This window comes from Nomascus leucogenys, chromosome 14, assembly GCF_006542625.1.
Source record: "Nomascus leucogenys isolate Asia chromosome 14, Asia_NLE_v1, whole genome shotgun sequence".
Taxonomy (NCBI): Eukaryota; Metazoa; Chordata; class Mammalia; order Primates; family Hylobatidae; genus Nomascus; species Nomascus leucogenys.
Window position 1 is genome coordinate 37,091,224 of NC_044394.1, and position 14,411 is coordinate 37,105,634.

Here is a 14,411-nt window from a genome sequence, read left to right on the forward strand (position 1 = left end):
AGTGTTGGAAGTTCTGGCCAGGGCAATCAGGCAGGAGAAGGAAATAAAGGGTATTCAATTAGGAAAATAGGAAGTCAAATTGTCCCTGTTTTCAGATGACATGATTGTATATCTAGAAAACCCCATTATCTCAGCCCAAAATCTCCTTAAGCTGATTAGCAACTTCAGCAAAGTCTCAGGATACAAAATCAATGTGCAAAAATCACAAGCATTCTTATACACCAATAACAAACAAACAGAGAGCCAAATCATGAGTGAACTCCCATTCACAATTGCTTCAAAGAGAATAAAATGCCTAGGAATCCAACTTACAAGGGACGTGAAGGACCTCTTCAAGGAGAACTACAAACCACTGCTCAATGAAATAAAAAAGGATACCAACAAACGGAAGAACATTCCATGCTGATGGGTAGGAAGAATCAGTATCGTGAAAATGGCCACACTTCCCAAGGTAATTTATAGATTCAATGCCATCCTCATCAAGCTACCAATGACTTTCTTCACAGAATTGGAAAAAACTACTTTAACGTTCATATGGAACCAAAAAAGAGCCCGCATTGCCAAGTCACTCCTAAGCCAAAAGAACAAAGCTGGAGGCATCACGCTACCTGACTTCAAACTATACTACAAGGCTACAGTAACCAAAACAGCAAGGTACTAGTACCAAAACAGAGATATAGACCAATGGAACAGAATAGAGCCCTCAGAAATAATGCTGCATATATACAACTATCTGATCTTTGACAAACCTGACAAAAACAAGAAATGGGGAAAGGATTCCCTATTTAATAAATGGTGCTGGGAAAACTGGCTGGCCATATGTAGAAAGCTGAAACTGGATCCCTTCCTTACACCTTATACAAAAATTAATTCAAGATAGATTAAAGACTTAAATGTTAGACCTAAAACCATAAAAATCCTAGAAGAAAATCTAGGCAATACCATTCAGGTCATAGGCATGGGCAAGGACTTCATGTCTAAAACACCAAAAGCAATGGCAACAAAAGCCAAAATTGACAAATGGGATCTCAGTAAACTAAAGAGCTTCTGCACAGCAAAAGAAACTACCATCAGAGTGAACAGGCAATCTACAGAATGGGAAACAATTTTTGCAATCTACCCATCTGACAAAGGGCTAATATCCAGAATCCACAAAGAACTCAAACAAATTTACAAGAAAAAAACAAACAACCCCATCAAAAAGTGGATGAAGGATATGAACAGACATTTCTCAAAAGAAGACATTTATGCAGCCAAAAGACACATGAAAAAGTGCTCATCATCACTGGCCATCAGAGAAATGCAAATCAAAATCACAATGAGATATCATCTCACACCAGTTAGAACAGTGATCATTAAAAAGGTAGGAAACAACAGGTGCTGGAGAGGATGTGGAGAAACAGGAACACTTTTACACGTTGGTGGGACTGTAAACTAGTTCAACCATTGTGGAAGACAGTCTGGTGATTCCTCAGGGATCTAAAACTAGAAATACCATTTGACCCAGCCATCCCATTACTGGGTATATAGCCAAAGGAATATAAATCATGCTGCTATAAAGACACATGCACACGTATGTTTATTGCGGCACTACTCACAATAGCAAAGACTTGGAACCAACCCAAATGTCCATCAATGATAGACTGAATTAAGAAAATGTGGCACATATACACCATGGAATACTATGCAGCCATAAAAAATGATGAGTTCATGTCCTTTGCAGGGACATGGATGAAGCTGGAAACCATCATTCTCAGCAAACTATCGCAAGGACAAAAAACTAAACACCGCATGTTCTCACTCATAGGTGGGAATTGAACAATGAGAACCCTTGGACACAAGAAGGGGGACATCACACACTGGGACCTGTTGTGGGGTAGCGGGAGGGGAGAGGTATAGCATTAGGAGATATACCTAATGTTAAATGATGAGTTAATGGGTGCAGCACACCAACATGGCACATGTATACATATGTAACAAACCTGACATTGTGCACATATACCCTAGACCTTAAAGTATAATAAAAAAAAAAAAATATATATATATATATGATGAATTAGAGGACACAAAACTCCTCCAAAAAAAAAAAGAAGAAGAACAGAATAAAGAGGACTCTGTCATGTGTCCTGGATACCAGTTCAGCCACAGTAGGATAGGGCACCAGTCAGAGTCATGAGGTCTCCATTTCAGGCCCTAGAACACAAACCAATAACAAGTAACAAGATTGAAACCATAATAAAAAGTCTCCCAGTAAAGAGAAGCCTGGAACCCAATTCACTGCAGAGTTCTATCAAACATCTAAAGAAGAACTAATACTAATCCTACTCAAACTGTTATGAAAAATAGAGGAAGGAATACTTCCAAACTCATTCTACAAGGTCAGTGTTGCCCTGATGCTAAAATCAAAGACACATCAAAAAAGAAAACTACAGGCCAACATCTCTGATGAATACTGACATAAAAATTCTCAACAAAATACTAGCAAACTGAATTCAACAATACATTAAAAATATCATTCATCATGACCAAGTGGGATTTATCCCCGGGATGCAAGGATGGTTCAACATACACAAGTCAATCAATGTGATACAACGTATGAAGAGAATGGAGGACAAGAACCATATGATCCTTCCAACTGATGCTGAAAAGCATTTGATAAAATTCAACATCCCTTCATGGTAAAAATCCTAAAACATCTGGGTATTAACATTACCTCAACAAAATAAAAGGCATGTATGACAGATCCACAGCTAGTATCATACTAAATGGAGAAAAACCAAAAGCTCTTTCTCTAAGAAGCGAAACACAACTAGGATGCCAACTTTCACCATTGTTATTCAACATAGTACTGAAAGTCCTATAGAGCAATTAAACAAGAGAAAGAAAAAAGGGTCATCCAACTCAAAAAGGAAGAGGTCAAATTATCCTTCTTTGCAGACGATATGATATTATATTTAGAAAAACCTAAAACCTCCACCAAAAAAATGATAAGAATTGATAAATTCAATAAAGTTGCAGGATATAGAATCAGCATACAAAAGTCAGTGGCAGTTCTATATGCCAACAGTGAACAATCTGAGGAAGAAATAAAAAAGTAATCCCCTTTATAATAGCCACAAATAAAAGTAAATACCTAGGAATTTACTTAGCCAAAGAAGTAAAAGATCTTACAAACTATAAAATACTGATGAAAGAAATTAAAGAGGACACACACAAAAAAATGCAAAGATATTGCATGGTCATGGATTGGAAGACACAATATTGTTAAAATGCCCATATTACCCAAAGCAATCTATAGGTTCAATGCAATTCCTATCAAAGTACCAATGACATTCTTTACAGAAATAGAAAAAACAATCAGAAAATTTATATGGAAACATAAAAGACCCAGAATGGCCAAAGCTATCCTGAGCAAAAAGAACAGAACTGGAGGAATCATATTACCTAACTTCAAATCATACTACAGAGCTATAATAATAAAAACAGCATGGTACTGGCATTAAATCAGACACACAGACCAATGGAACAGAACAGAGAACCCAGAAAAAAATCCACATACCTATAGTAAATTCCTTTTAGACAAATGTGTCAAGAACACACACTGGCTGGACGTGGTGGCTCACACCTGTAATCCCAGCACTTTGGGAGGCTGAGGTGGGTGGATCATGAGGTCAGGAGATCAAGACCATCTTGGCCAACATGGTGAAACCCTGTCTCTACTAAAAATACAAAAAAATAGGCGGGTATGGTGGCATGCACCTGTAGTCCCAGCTAATCTGGAGACTGAGGCAGGAGAATTGCTTGAACCCAGGAGGCAGAATTGCAGTGAGCCAAGACTGCACCATTGCACTCCAGCCTGGGTGACAAAGCAAGACTCTGTCTCAAAAAAGGAACACACACTGAGGAAAAGACAGTCTCTTCAATAAATTATGGTTGGAAAACTAGAAATCCATATGCAAAATAATGAAACTAGACCCCTATCTCTTGCCATATACAAAAAGCAAATCAAAATGAATTAAAGACTTTAAAATCTAAGACTTCAAACTATGAAAGGACTACAAGAAAACATTGAGGAAACTCTTCAGGATATCAGTATGGGAAGGCTTTTTTTTTTTTTTTTTTTTTTGAGATGGAGTCTCGCTGCAATGCCCAGGCTGGAGTGCAATGGCACAATCTCAGCTCACTGCAACCTCCACCTCCCGGGTTCAAGCAATTCTCCTGCCTCAACCTCTCGAGTAGCTGAGATTACAGGCACACATCACCATGGCCAGCTAATTTTTGTGTTTTTAGTAGAGAAGGCGTTTCACCATATTGGCCTGACTGGTCTGGAACCCCTGACCTCAAGTGATCCACCCACCTCAGCCTCCCAAAGTGCTAGGATTACAGGCGTGAGCCACTGTGCCCGGCCTGGGCAGACATTTCTTAATTAATATGTCATAAGCACAGGCAACCAAAACAAAAATGGACAAATAGGATCACATCAAGTTAAAAAGCTTATGCACAGCAAAGGAAATAATCAACAAAGTGAAGAGACAACCCACAGAGTAGTAGAAAATATTTGCATACTATCCATCTCAGAATTAATAACCCAAATATATAAGGAGACAAAACATTCTATAGGAAAAAACTAATAACCCAATTTAAAAATGAGCAAAAGAATTGAATAACTATTTCTCAAAAGAACACATACAAATGGCAAACAGGTATATGTAAAGGTGCTCAACATAATTGACCATTAGAGAAATGTAAATCAAAACTACAATGACATAGCACTTCACTCCAGTTAAAATGTCTTTTATCCAAAACACAGGCAATAACAAATGCTGGAAAGGATGTGGAGAAAAGGAAACCTTCATATACTGTTGTTGTGAATGTGAATTAGTATAACCACTATGGAGATGGTGTGGTGGCTCACGCCTGTAATCCCAATACTTTGGAAGGCCGAGGCGGGTGGATCACAGGTCTGGAGTTCAAGACCAACCTGGGCAACATGGTGAAACTCTATCTCTGCTAAAAAATACAAAAATTAGCCAGGCATGGTGGTTAAGCCTGGGAGGCAAACATTGCAGTAAGCCAAGTCATGCCACTGCATAGCCTGTGCCTCCAGAGAGAGACCCTGTCTCAAAAAAACAATTAAAAAAAAAATCCACTATGGAGAATAATTTGGAAGTTCCCGAAAAAAGTAAAAATAGAGATATCATAAGATCCAGATCCAGTAATCCCACTGCTAGGTATTTATTCAAATGAAAGAAAATCAGTATATCAAAGAGATTTTATATCTGCACTCTCATATTTGTTGCAGCACCATTCACGATAGCCAAGATTTGGAAGCAACCTAATTGTCCATCAACAGATACATGGAGAAAGAAACTGTGGTATTTACACACAATGGAGTACTATTCAGCCACAAAAAAGAATGAAATCCTGTCATTTGTAACAGTGATCCTGTCATTTTAATGAACTGGAGGTAATTATGGTAAGTGTTAAACCAGGCACAGAAAGACAAACATTGCATGTTCTCACTTATATGTAGGATCTAAAAATCAAAACAATTAAACTCATGAAGATAGAGAGTAGAAGGATGGTTATCAGAGGCTGGGAAGCACAGTGTTGAGAGGGAAGGTGGGGATGGTTAATGAGTACAAAATAGTTAGAAAAATGAATAAGACCTAGTATTAGCACAACAGGGTGGCAATAGTCAAAATAATTTAATGGTACATTTTAAAATAACTATGAGTATGATTAGATTGTATCGCAAGGACAAAAAACCAAACACCGCATGTTCTCACTCATAGGTGGGAATTGAACAATGAGAACACATGGACACAGGAAGGGGAACATCACACTCCGGGGACTGTTGTGGGGTGGGGGGAGGCGGGAGGGATAGCATTAGGAGATATACCTAATGCTAAATGACGAGTTAATGGGTGCAGCACACCAACATGGCACATGTATACGTATGTAACAAACCTGCACATTGTGCACATGTACCCTAAAACTTAAAGTATAATAATGATAAAGTAAAATAAAATAAAAAATAAAAAATAAAAATGGGTAAAGGACCTGAATGGACGTTTCTCAAAAGAAGATATGCATATGGCCAACAGGAATATGAAAAGATGCTCAGAATCACTAATTATCAGTGAAAGGCAAATTAAAACCATAATGACACATCAATTCAAACCTAATAGAATAGCTACTGTCAAAAAGACAAGAAATAACAAGTGTTGAAAAGGATGTGAAAAAAAGGAAATCCTTGTGCATTATCGGTGGAAATGTAAATTAGTACATCCATTAAGAAAAACAGTATGGGCCGGGCGCAGTGGCTCACGCTTGTAATCCCAGCACTTTGGGAGGCCGAGGCGGGCGGATCACGAGGTCAGGAGATCGAGACCACGGTGAAACCCCGTCTCTACTAAAAGTACAAAAAAAAAATTAGCCGGGCGTGGTGGCGGGCGCCTGTAGTCCCAGCTACTTGGAGAGGCTGAGGCAGGAGAACGGCATGAACCCGGGAGGCGGAGCTTGCAGCGAGCCGAGATTGCGCCACTGCACTCCAGCCTGGGCGACAGAGTGAGACTCCGTCTCAAAAAAAAAAAAAAAAAAAGAAAAACAGTATGGGAATTCCTCAAGTAGTTTTAACATATACAACTACCATATGATACAGCAATCCCACTACTGAGTATATCCAGAGGAGATGAAATCAGTTTGTCAAAAAGTATCTGCACTCCTATGTTCATTGTAGCATTATCGCAATAGCCAAGATATGGAATCAATCTAAGTGTATATCAATGGAGGAATGCATAAAGAAAATGCAATATAAATAGACAATGAAATGTGGAATATTATTCAGACTTTAAAAAGATGGAAATCCTGTCATTTGTGACAACATGGATGAACCTGGAGGACCTAATGTTTAGTAAGAAAAGGCACAGAAAGACAAATAGTGCATAATCTCACCTATACATGGAATCTACAAAAGTTGAACTCATAGAGGTAGACAGCAGAATGGTGGCTGCCAATGAACTCAGAAGTTGATTCATATTGGTCAAATAATACAAAATTTCAGTTAGATAGGAGAAATACGTGCAAGAGATCTATTATACAACACTGTGACTTCAGTTAATAACATGTACTGAAATCTCGAAAATTGCTAAGAGACTTTGTTTTTTAACCACCTAAAAATGTATATGAAGTAATACATATATTAACTAGCTCAATTTAGCCATTCCACAAGTATACATATTTCAAAACGACAAATGTACATGATGAACACATACAATTAAGAAAAAAAAAACAGAGGAGCTCCTCCTCTAGAGCTTTGAGTAGCACTCTTAAGATCTCATCTTCTGCGGTCTTACTGAATGCAAAAGATGTTTAGCTGGACTCTTCCATTCTGGTTGGTCAGAATTCCAATGTTTCCGTGTATGTTTCCAGTGACCTTTGGCACCCTTATTCATCTCACAGACCGCCAGTGGCTGTTCTCTGCCAAGCCTCACAGAGTTTCACTCTGCACATGGCTACTAAATTTTTTTACCAAAGACTCAAGGGCTCTCCAGTGCTGATTAATAGAACGACTTCTTTGAACAACTCCCTGCTCTCTGGTACCTTGCTCCACCAATCCCAGCTGTCACACCAGCCCTATATGCCAGTCTCTGGGATTTTGCTTTTGTGTTTTCTGTGTAAAAACACTGCTTTTTGTTTGGGCTCTACTTTCCTGTGTTACTGTTTAGACAGTGTCCCCAGACAGAAAAATAGAGAATGGCAAGATTACCTTATGTGTTTCCCCTTCTTTGAAGGATCACAGCCTTTTCATGTCTTCTGTCTAATGTATGAATAGAGTTGCTTCATGTAGTTTATCCAATTTTACAATTGTTTATGGCAAAAGGGTAACTTTGATAACTTTTACTCTGTGATGGCTATAACTGGAAGTCCTATTAATGCCTTTTTAAATTAAAAATAGCACTGCCAATAAAACCTTAATTTCCATACATCAAAAGTCAACCAAAGGAAACCAATAAGTAGTAAAATAAAAATGTGGGGCAAGGGTGTGAGCAGACTCGTGTAATTTCCCATTATTTTAATTTTCTTAGAATAAAAAAAAAATTCCAAGAAGTCATATCATTTCTTGTTCATTTTCATTTCTCACCAACAGCTCTTCATTCTTTCCTAACCAAAGCCTAATTTTGCATTCAACTTCGAGTAGATGATTTAAGATGAGTCAACTATGCCAATAATGATGCTCCTATTTTACTTTGTCAGATACTCAATCTCCCAGCCTCCCATAGAGCTGGAAGTGATCATATGGCAGTGTTTTGTTCAATGAGACATACAGGAAAGTTTGTCAGGGATCTCCTCAAAAGGTTCTTATTTTCTTAATAAAAGGAATAGGTGAAGGCTGGTCCATTTCCTGTCTTGAATGTGGGTCTCTTCTGACTGTAACATACATGAGAATGAAGAGTTCACACTCTAATTATACCAAAGACGGAGAAACGAAAGAGCCTGGGTCCATAATGACATCACTGAGCAACTAAACCTATACAGCAACTGACTGCCTTTGAGAAAAATGAAATTTATTTGTTTAAGCCACTCTAAGTTTTGTATTTCTTATAATAGAAAGCATTTCTGACTAATTAATGCACATACCATTCGTTCTTTACACTAACAAGAGTTTGCATATAAGATGTAGCTAGTTTTTAAATAGAATATTAGAAGAAAGTAGTTAGAAGCTGCATTCTTTTGAAGCCTTTGGACCAATCAGGTTTTCTTTAGTGTCTATTAAATGCACGCCTCCCTTATATCACCCTATAGATTGCAAACTTCCTTGTAGCTAGAGATCTTCTGTTTTAAATATGAGTCTAAGCACTTCTGGGAGTTCAAATTAGCTTGCTGATAAACTCTATTTCTAGATGTTCTATAAGTTATCTCTGTTATCTAGGTATTCTTTGACTCCATTAGGAACAAGGACCCTAAACACCCAAAACTTTTCTTTCGCCCGACAGAAATGAGTTTGCTGGTAAGACAAACAAGCACAGGGATGGTCACTGTCTTACGTTCACATTCTCTGACGTCCAAGTTGAACTGCTGTAATGCTCCCAAGGTGAGTTGCCGCACTTCAGCTTCCAGCAAAAGTTGCATCAAGGATGTGGCTAAATGCTTGCAAGCTGACATACATGCTGTCTGGGCCACCTTTCCCTGAAACACAAGAGTGTAAATCATAAAGTTAATGCATCTAACATAAATTAAACTAAAATTTCAACAAAACTTAAAATTACTTCTTTTTCAATTAGGAATTTCCCTAAGGTTCTCCTCATCATAATACCCTTCCATTCAAATAATCTTGGAATTAAAGCATCTGATGGCAATCATCTTATATAATAGCTCCGTCACCATCACTCATGGTAGCTGTAGCACTAAGCTGAAATTCACAAAGCCCAGTTATTTAGTTAAGAATTACTTATTTTCTAAATTGACAGCAGACAAACAATATTCAGAATCTTAAGTAAAGTGAGAAACAATATTCTACAATATTGCAGAATACAATATTCTACAGAGAATACATTTCAAAAACTTTCTTCCAAATTAAAAAATTCTTAAAAATCAAATGTGAACAATAATCCCTACTGTATCTAGAAACCAGTGTTTACTACTTTATGATTTAACACATATAAAATAAAAATAATTATGGCCGGGAGCCGTGGCTCACGCCTGTAATACCAGCACTTTGGGAGGCGGAGGCGGGCGGATCACGAGGTCAGGAGATCGAGACCATCCTGGCTAACATGGTGAAACCCAATCTCTACTAAAAATACAAAAAAATTAGCCAGGCGCGGTGGCAGGCGCCTGTAGTCCCAGCTACTCAGAAGGCTGAGGCAGGAGAATGGCGTAAACCCAGGAGGCAGAGCTTGCAGTGAGCGGTGCCACTGCACTCCAGCCTGGGGGACAGAGCGAGACTCCGCCTCATGAAAGAGGAGAGGGGAGGGAAGGGGAGGGGAGGGGAGGGGAGGGGAGGGGAGGGTTATTTAAAACAAAAAGTTACCTGAAAAAAATAATTAAGAGGATGCATTTTGCTTTCTTAGAAAATACTGAGATTTATGAATATAAACCCTAGGTCAATTTTGAAAATATGGATTTTAAAATTAATATTTTAGTGTCTTCTTTAAAAGATTCAAAGTACTCTACATTTAGTGAATTATATAAATTTTATATCTGTTATTTATCATCTGTTTCAAAATACAGGATATGTTTTAAAAAGACAATGATCAAATTATTTAGTGAATCATCCTACTTTTTTGAAATAACAAAATATTTCAGCCATACAGAAAAATATAGAATCATAGGATATTTAACGTATCCCCTAAACATTACAAATACAGTTTAAGCCCCTGTGTGACCTCCTTAATCATGTTCCTCCCACTCCCCAGAGATGACCATTATTGGTATTAGGTATCCCATTTGTTTTTAAAAAGTACTATTATGACAGGTATATAACCAGAAACAATATGTTGTATTATTTTACATATATTGAAACTTTCTTTTATATTATGTAGGTCTTTCTGCAACTTCCTTTTTCAGTTGAATATTATGAATGTGAAGATTTTGAAGTGTATTGCATCTAGTTGTAGTTTATTCCTTTAACTGTTCCATAGTATTCCTTTTTGGAAGTATACCACAATTTATTTGGCCATTCTTCTCATGCTGGAGATTTAAGTTATGTCTTTTTCTTTTGGCTATTATAAACAGAGCAAGTCAGTTCTAGTAAAAGATCATGAAAATGCAAGAGCATGACTACAGTGTCCCTTTTATATGTTTTTTCATATGTTATACTGGGCCAGGGTCTTCAATGAATCTAGCAGGCTTTAAAGAGAAAAACTATAAATAAATAATATCATAATACATTTTAAAATTTACATAATTTTATATACTTTGGATAATTTCTTTAGAATTACTTTTTGAAGCTACTAGGATGAAGGGTATCAACACTGTGATCCATAATGCATATGCTTATATGTGAAGACAAACACAAGTGAAAGCTAGACTCCCAAATATCCAGTTAAATGACTCTGCTTATGGTATGTTCTGATTTGCATTGCCCCTAGATATTTCGTAGAGTATTACTTCATTGTATAATAACCAGCAGTTTTATAAGTTTTTCTGCTAATTTTTCTACTAATGAAACAAAAGATTTTTTTTTTTTTTTTTTTGAGACGGAGTCTTGCTCTGTCACCCAGGCTGGAGTGCAGTGGCGCGATCTCAGCTCACTGCAAGCTCCGCCTCCCGGGTTCACGCCGTTCTCCTGCCTCAGCCTCTCCGAGTAGCTGGGACTACAGGCGCCCGCCACCACGCCCGGCTAATTTTTTTGTATTTTTAGTAGAGACGGGGTTTCACCGTGGTCTCGATCTCCTGACCTCGTGATCCGCCCGCCTCGGCCTCCCAAAGTGCTGAGATTACAAGCGTGAGCCACCGCGCCCGGCCTACAAAAGATATTTTATGTCTTTGATTACTGTGTGCAATTGAATATTTTCTAAATTTGTATTTATTTGACTCAAATCTTATTTGTAGCATGAAAAATAATGATGACCTATTTTAGTATACAGACTATAAATTTTCCTCATCTCTATGGTTTCATTTGTATTTTCTGATGGGCCATACTCTGCATGATTTAAAACAACAAAGGAGGTAATTTAGAGATCAAGTGGAACAGATACAATAGAGGCAAAAACAAATTCTAAACAGAAAAGTCACATCATAAAAGAAATCCACATTAAATTACTTGGTTTTAATTAAACCCACTAGAGACCTATGACAGGCACCTCCAAAGAAAAACAGGGTTCAACATAATGGTCAGGCTATGCCAACTGTGAACTTTCAGAGGGGACAAAGGTATGAGACCAGCACAACTTACTGAACATTATTCCCCATTGCTTGCTTTTGTCAGCTTTGTCGAAGATCAGATGGTCCTAAGTGTGTGGAATTATTTCTGGGCTCTCTATTTCATTCCATTGGTCTATATGTCTGTTTTTGTACCAGTACTATGCTGTTTTGGCTACTGTAGCCCTGTGGTATAGTTTGAAGTCAGGTAATGTGATGTCTCCAGCTTTGTTCTTTTTGCTTAGGATTGCCTTGGCTATTCAGGGTCTTTTTTGGTTCTATATAAATTTTTAAATAGTTTAGTTCTGTGAAGAATGTTATTAATAGTTTGATAGGAGCAGCATTGAATCTGTAAATTGCTTTGAGCAGCATCGCCATTTTAACTATATTGCGTCTTCCTACTCATGAATATGGAATGTTTTTCCATTTTTTTGAGTCATCTCTGATTTATTTGAGCAGCGTTTTATACTTCTCATTATACAGCTCTTTCATGTCCCTGGTTAGCTGTATTTCTAGGTATTTTATTGTTTTTGTATGGGATTGGGTTCCTGATTTAGCTCTCTACTTTGGTGCTATTGGATGCTATTGGTGTACAGGAAGGCTACTGATTTTTGTACATTGATTTTGTGTCCTGAAACTTTGCTGAAGTTGTTTATCAGCTCAAGGAGCTTTTAGGCAGAGTAGCCATATGCAGAAGATTGGAATCAGACTCCTTCCTTATACCATATACAAAAATCAACAGAAGATGGATTAAAGACTTAAATGTAAAACCTAAATCTATAAAAACTTTGGAACATAACCTAGTAAACACCTTTCTGGACAAGGGAACTGGCAAAGATTTCATGACGAAGACCCTAAAAGCAATTGTAACAAAAGCAAAAACTGACAAATGGGATCTAATTAAACCTAAGAGCTTCTGCACAGCAAAATAAACCATCAACAGAGAAAACAGAAAACCTACAGAATGAAAGAAAATATTTACGAACTATGTATCTGGCAAAGGTCTGATGTCCACAGTCTATAAGGAACTTAAACAAATTTACAAGCAAATATACAAACAAACCCCCTTAAAAAGTAGGCAAAGGACATAAACAGTCACTTTTCAAAAGAAGTCATACATGTGGCCAACAAGCATATGACAAAACGTTCAACGTCACCAATCATTAGAGAAATGCAAATCAAAACCAAAAGGAGATATCATCTCAAACCGGTCAGAATGGCTATTATTAAAAAAAAAAAATTAAAAAAACAGACGGTGGCAAGGTTGCAGAGAAAAGAGAACACTTATACACTGCTGGTCAGAGTGTAAATTAGTTCAGCCATTGTGGAAAGCAGTGTGGTGATTCCTCAAAGAACTAAAAACAGAGTACCCATCAACCCAACAATCCTACTATTGAATATATAACCAAAGGAATATAAATTGTTTTACCATAAAGACATACGCACACCTACGTTCATTGCAGCACTATTCACAATAGCAAAGTCATGGAATAAACCAAAATGCCCATCAACAGTAGACTGAATAAAAAATTAGGTACCTACATACCATGGAATACTACACAGCCATAAAGAAAGAATGAGATCATGTTCTTTGCAGCAACATGGAAAGCACTGGAGACCTTTATCCTTAGAAAACTAAAGCAGGAACAGAAAACCAAATGCCTCATGTTCTCACTTATAAGCAGGAGCTAAATAAAGAGAACACATGGTCACAAAGAGGGGAATAACAGATGCTAGGGCCTGCTTGAGGGTGGAAGATGGGAGAAGTGAGAGGATCAGAGAAAATACCTTTCAGGCACTATGCTTAATACCTGGGTGATAAGATAATCTGTACACCAAACCCTCATGACATGAGTATACCTATATAACAAACCTGCCTATATACTCCTGAATCGAAAAGTTAAAAGAAAACAAACGAACAAAAAATGAAAACAAAACAAAACAAAAAGTGTAAGACTCTATAGCTTTTCAACAATGAGAGTGGGAATAGAGTGAATGAATGAAGCAAGACTATATGATCATCTCAATAGACGCAGAAAAGGCATTTGAAAAAACTCAACATCCTTTCATGATAAAAAAAAGCTCTCAACGAATTAGATATAGAAGGAATGTAACTTAATACATTAAAAGCCATATATGACAATCCTATAGCTAATATCATACACAAAAGTGAAAAGCTGAAATCTTTTTTTTTAAGATTAGGAACAAGACAAGGGTGTGTACTCTCATCATTTCTAATCTACACAGTTCTGGAAGTGCTAGTCAGGGTAGTTAGTCAAGAGAAAGAAATAAAAAGCATCCAAATTGAAAATGAAGTTAAATTGCTCACCGATTGTTTGAAAAATATATACGATCTTGTATAGACAGAACTCTAAAAATTCCACCAAAAACTGTTAGAACTAATAAACAAATTCAGTAAAGTTGCAGGATACAAAATAAACATGCAAATATCAGTTGTGTTTCTATACGCTAACAACAAACTATCTGAAAAAGAAATCATGCAAAAAATCCCACTTACAACAACTATTTAAAAAAACTTAGAA

At 37.2% G+C, this 14,411-nt stretch overlaps 1 protein-coding gene across 6 annotated transcripts in view; it reads right to left on the reverse strand.

The window, feature by feature from the left end:
• Window positions 1-14,411, reverse strand: part of EXOC6B (exocyst complex component 6B) — a 652,095-nt gene that overhangs the window by 196,645 nt on the left and 441,039 nt on the right. For all 6 annotated transcript variants that reach the window (XM_030828178.1, XM_030828177.1, XM_030828176.1 and 3 more), the window contains exon 19: window positions 9,051-9,192. In XM_030828178.1, coding sequence (XP_030684038.1) covers window positions 9,051-9,192 — 142 coding nt within the window. The remainder of the gene's footprint in view (window positions 1-9,050; window positions 9,193-14,411) is intronic.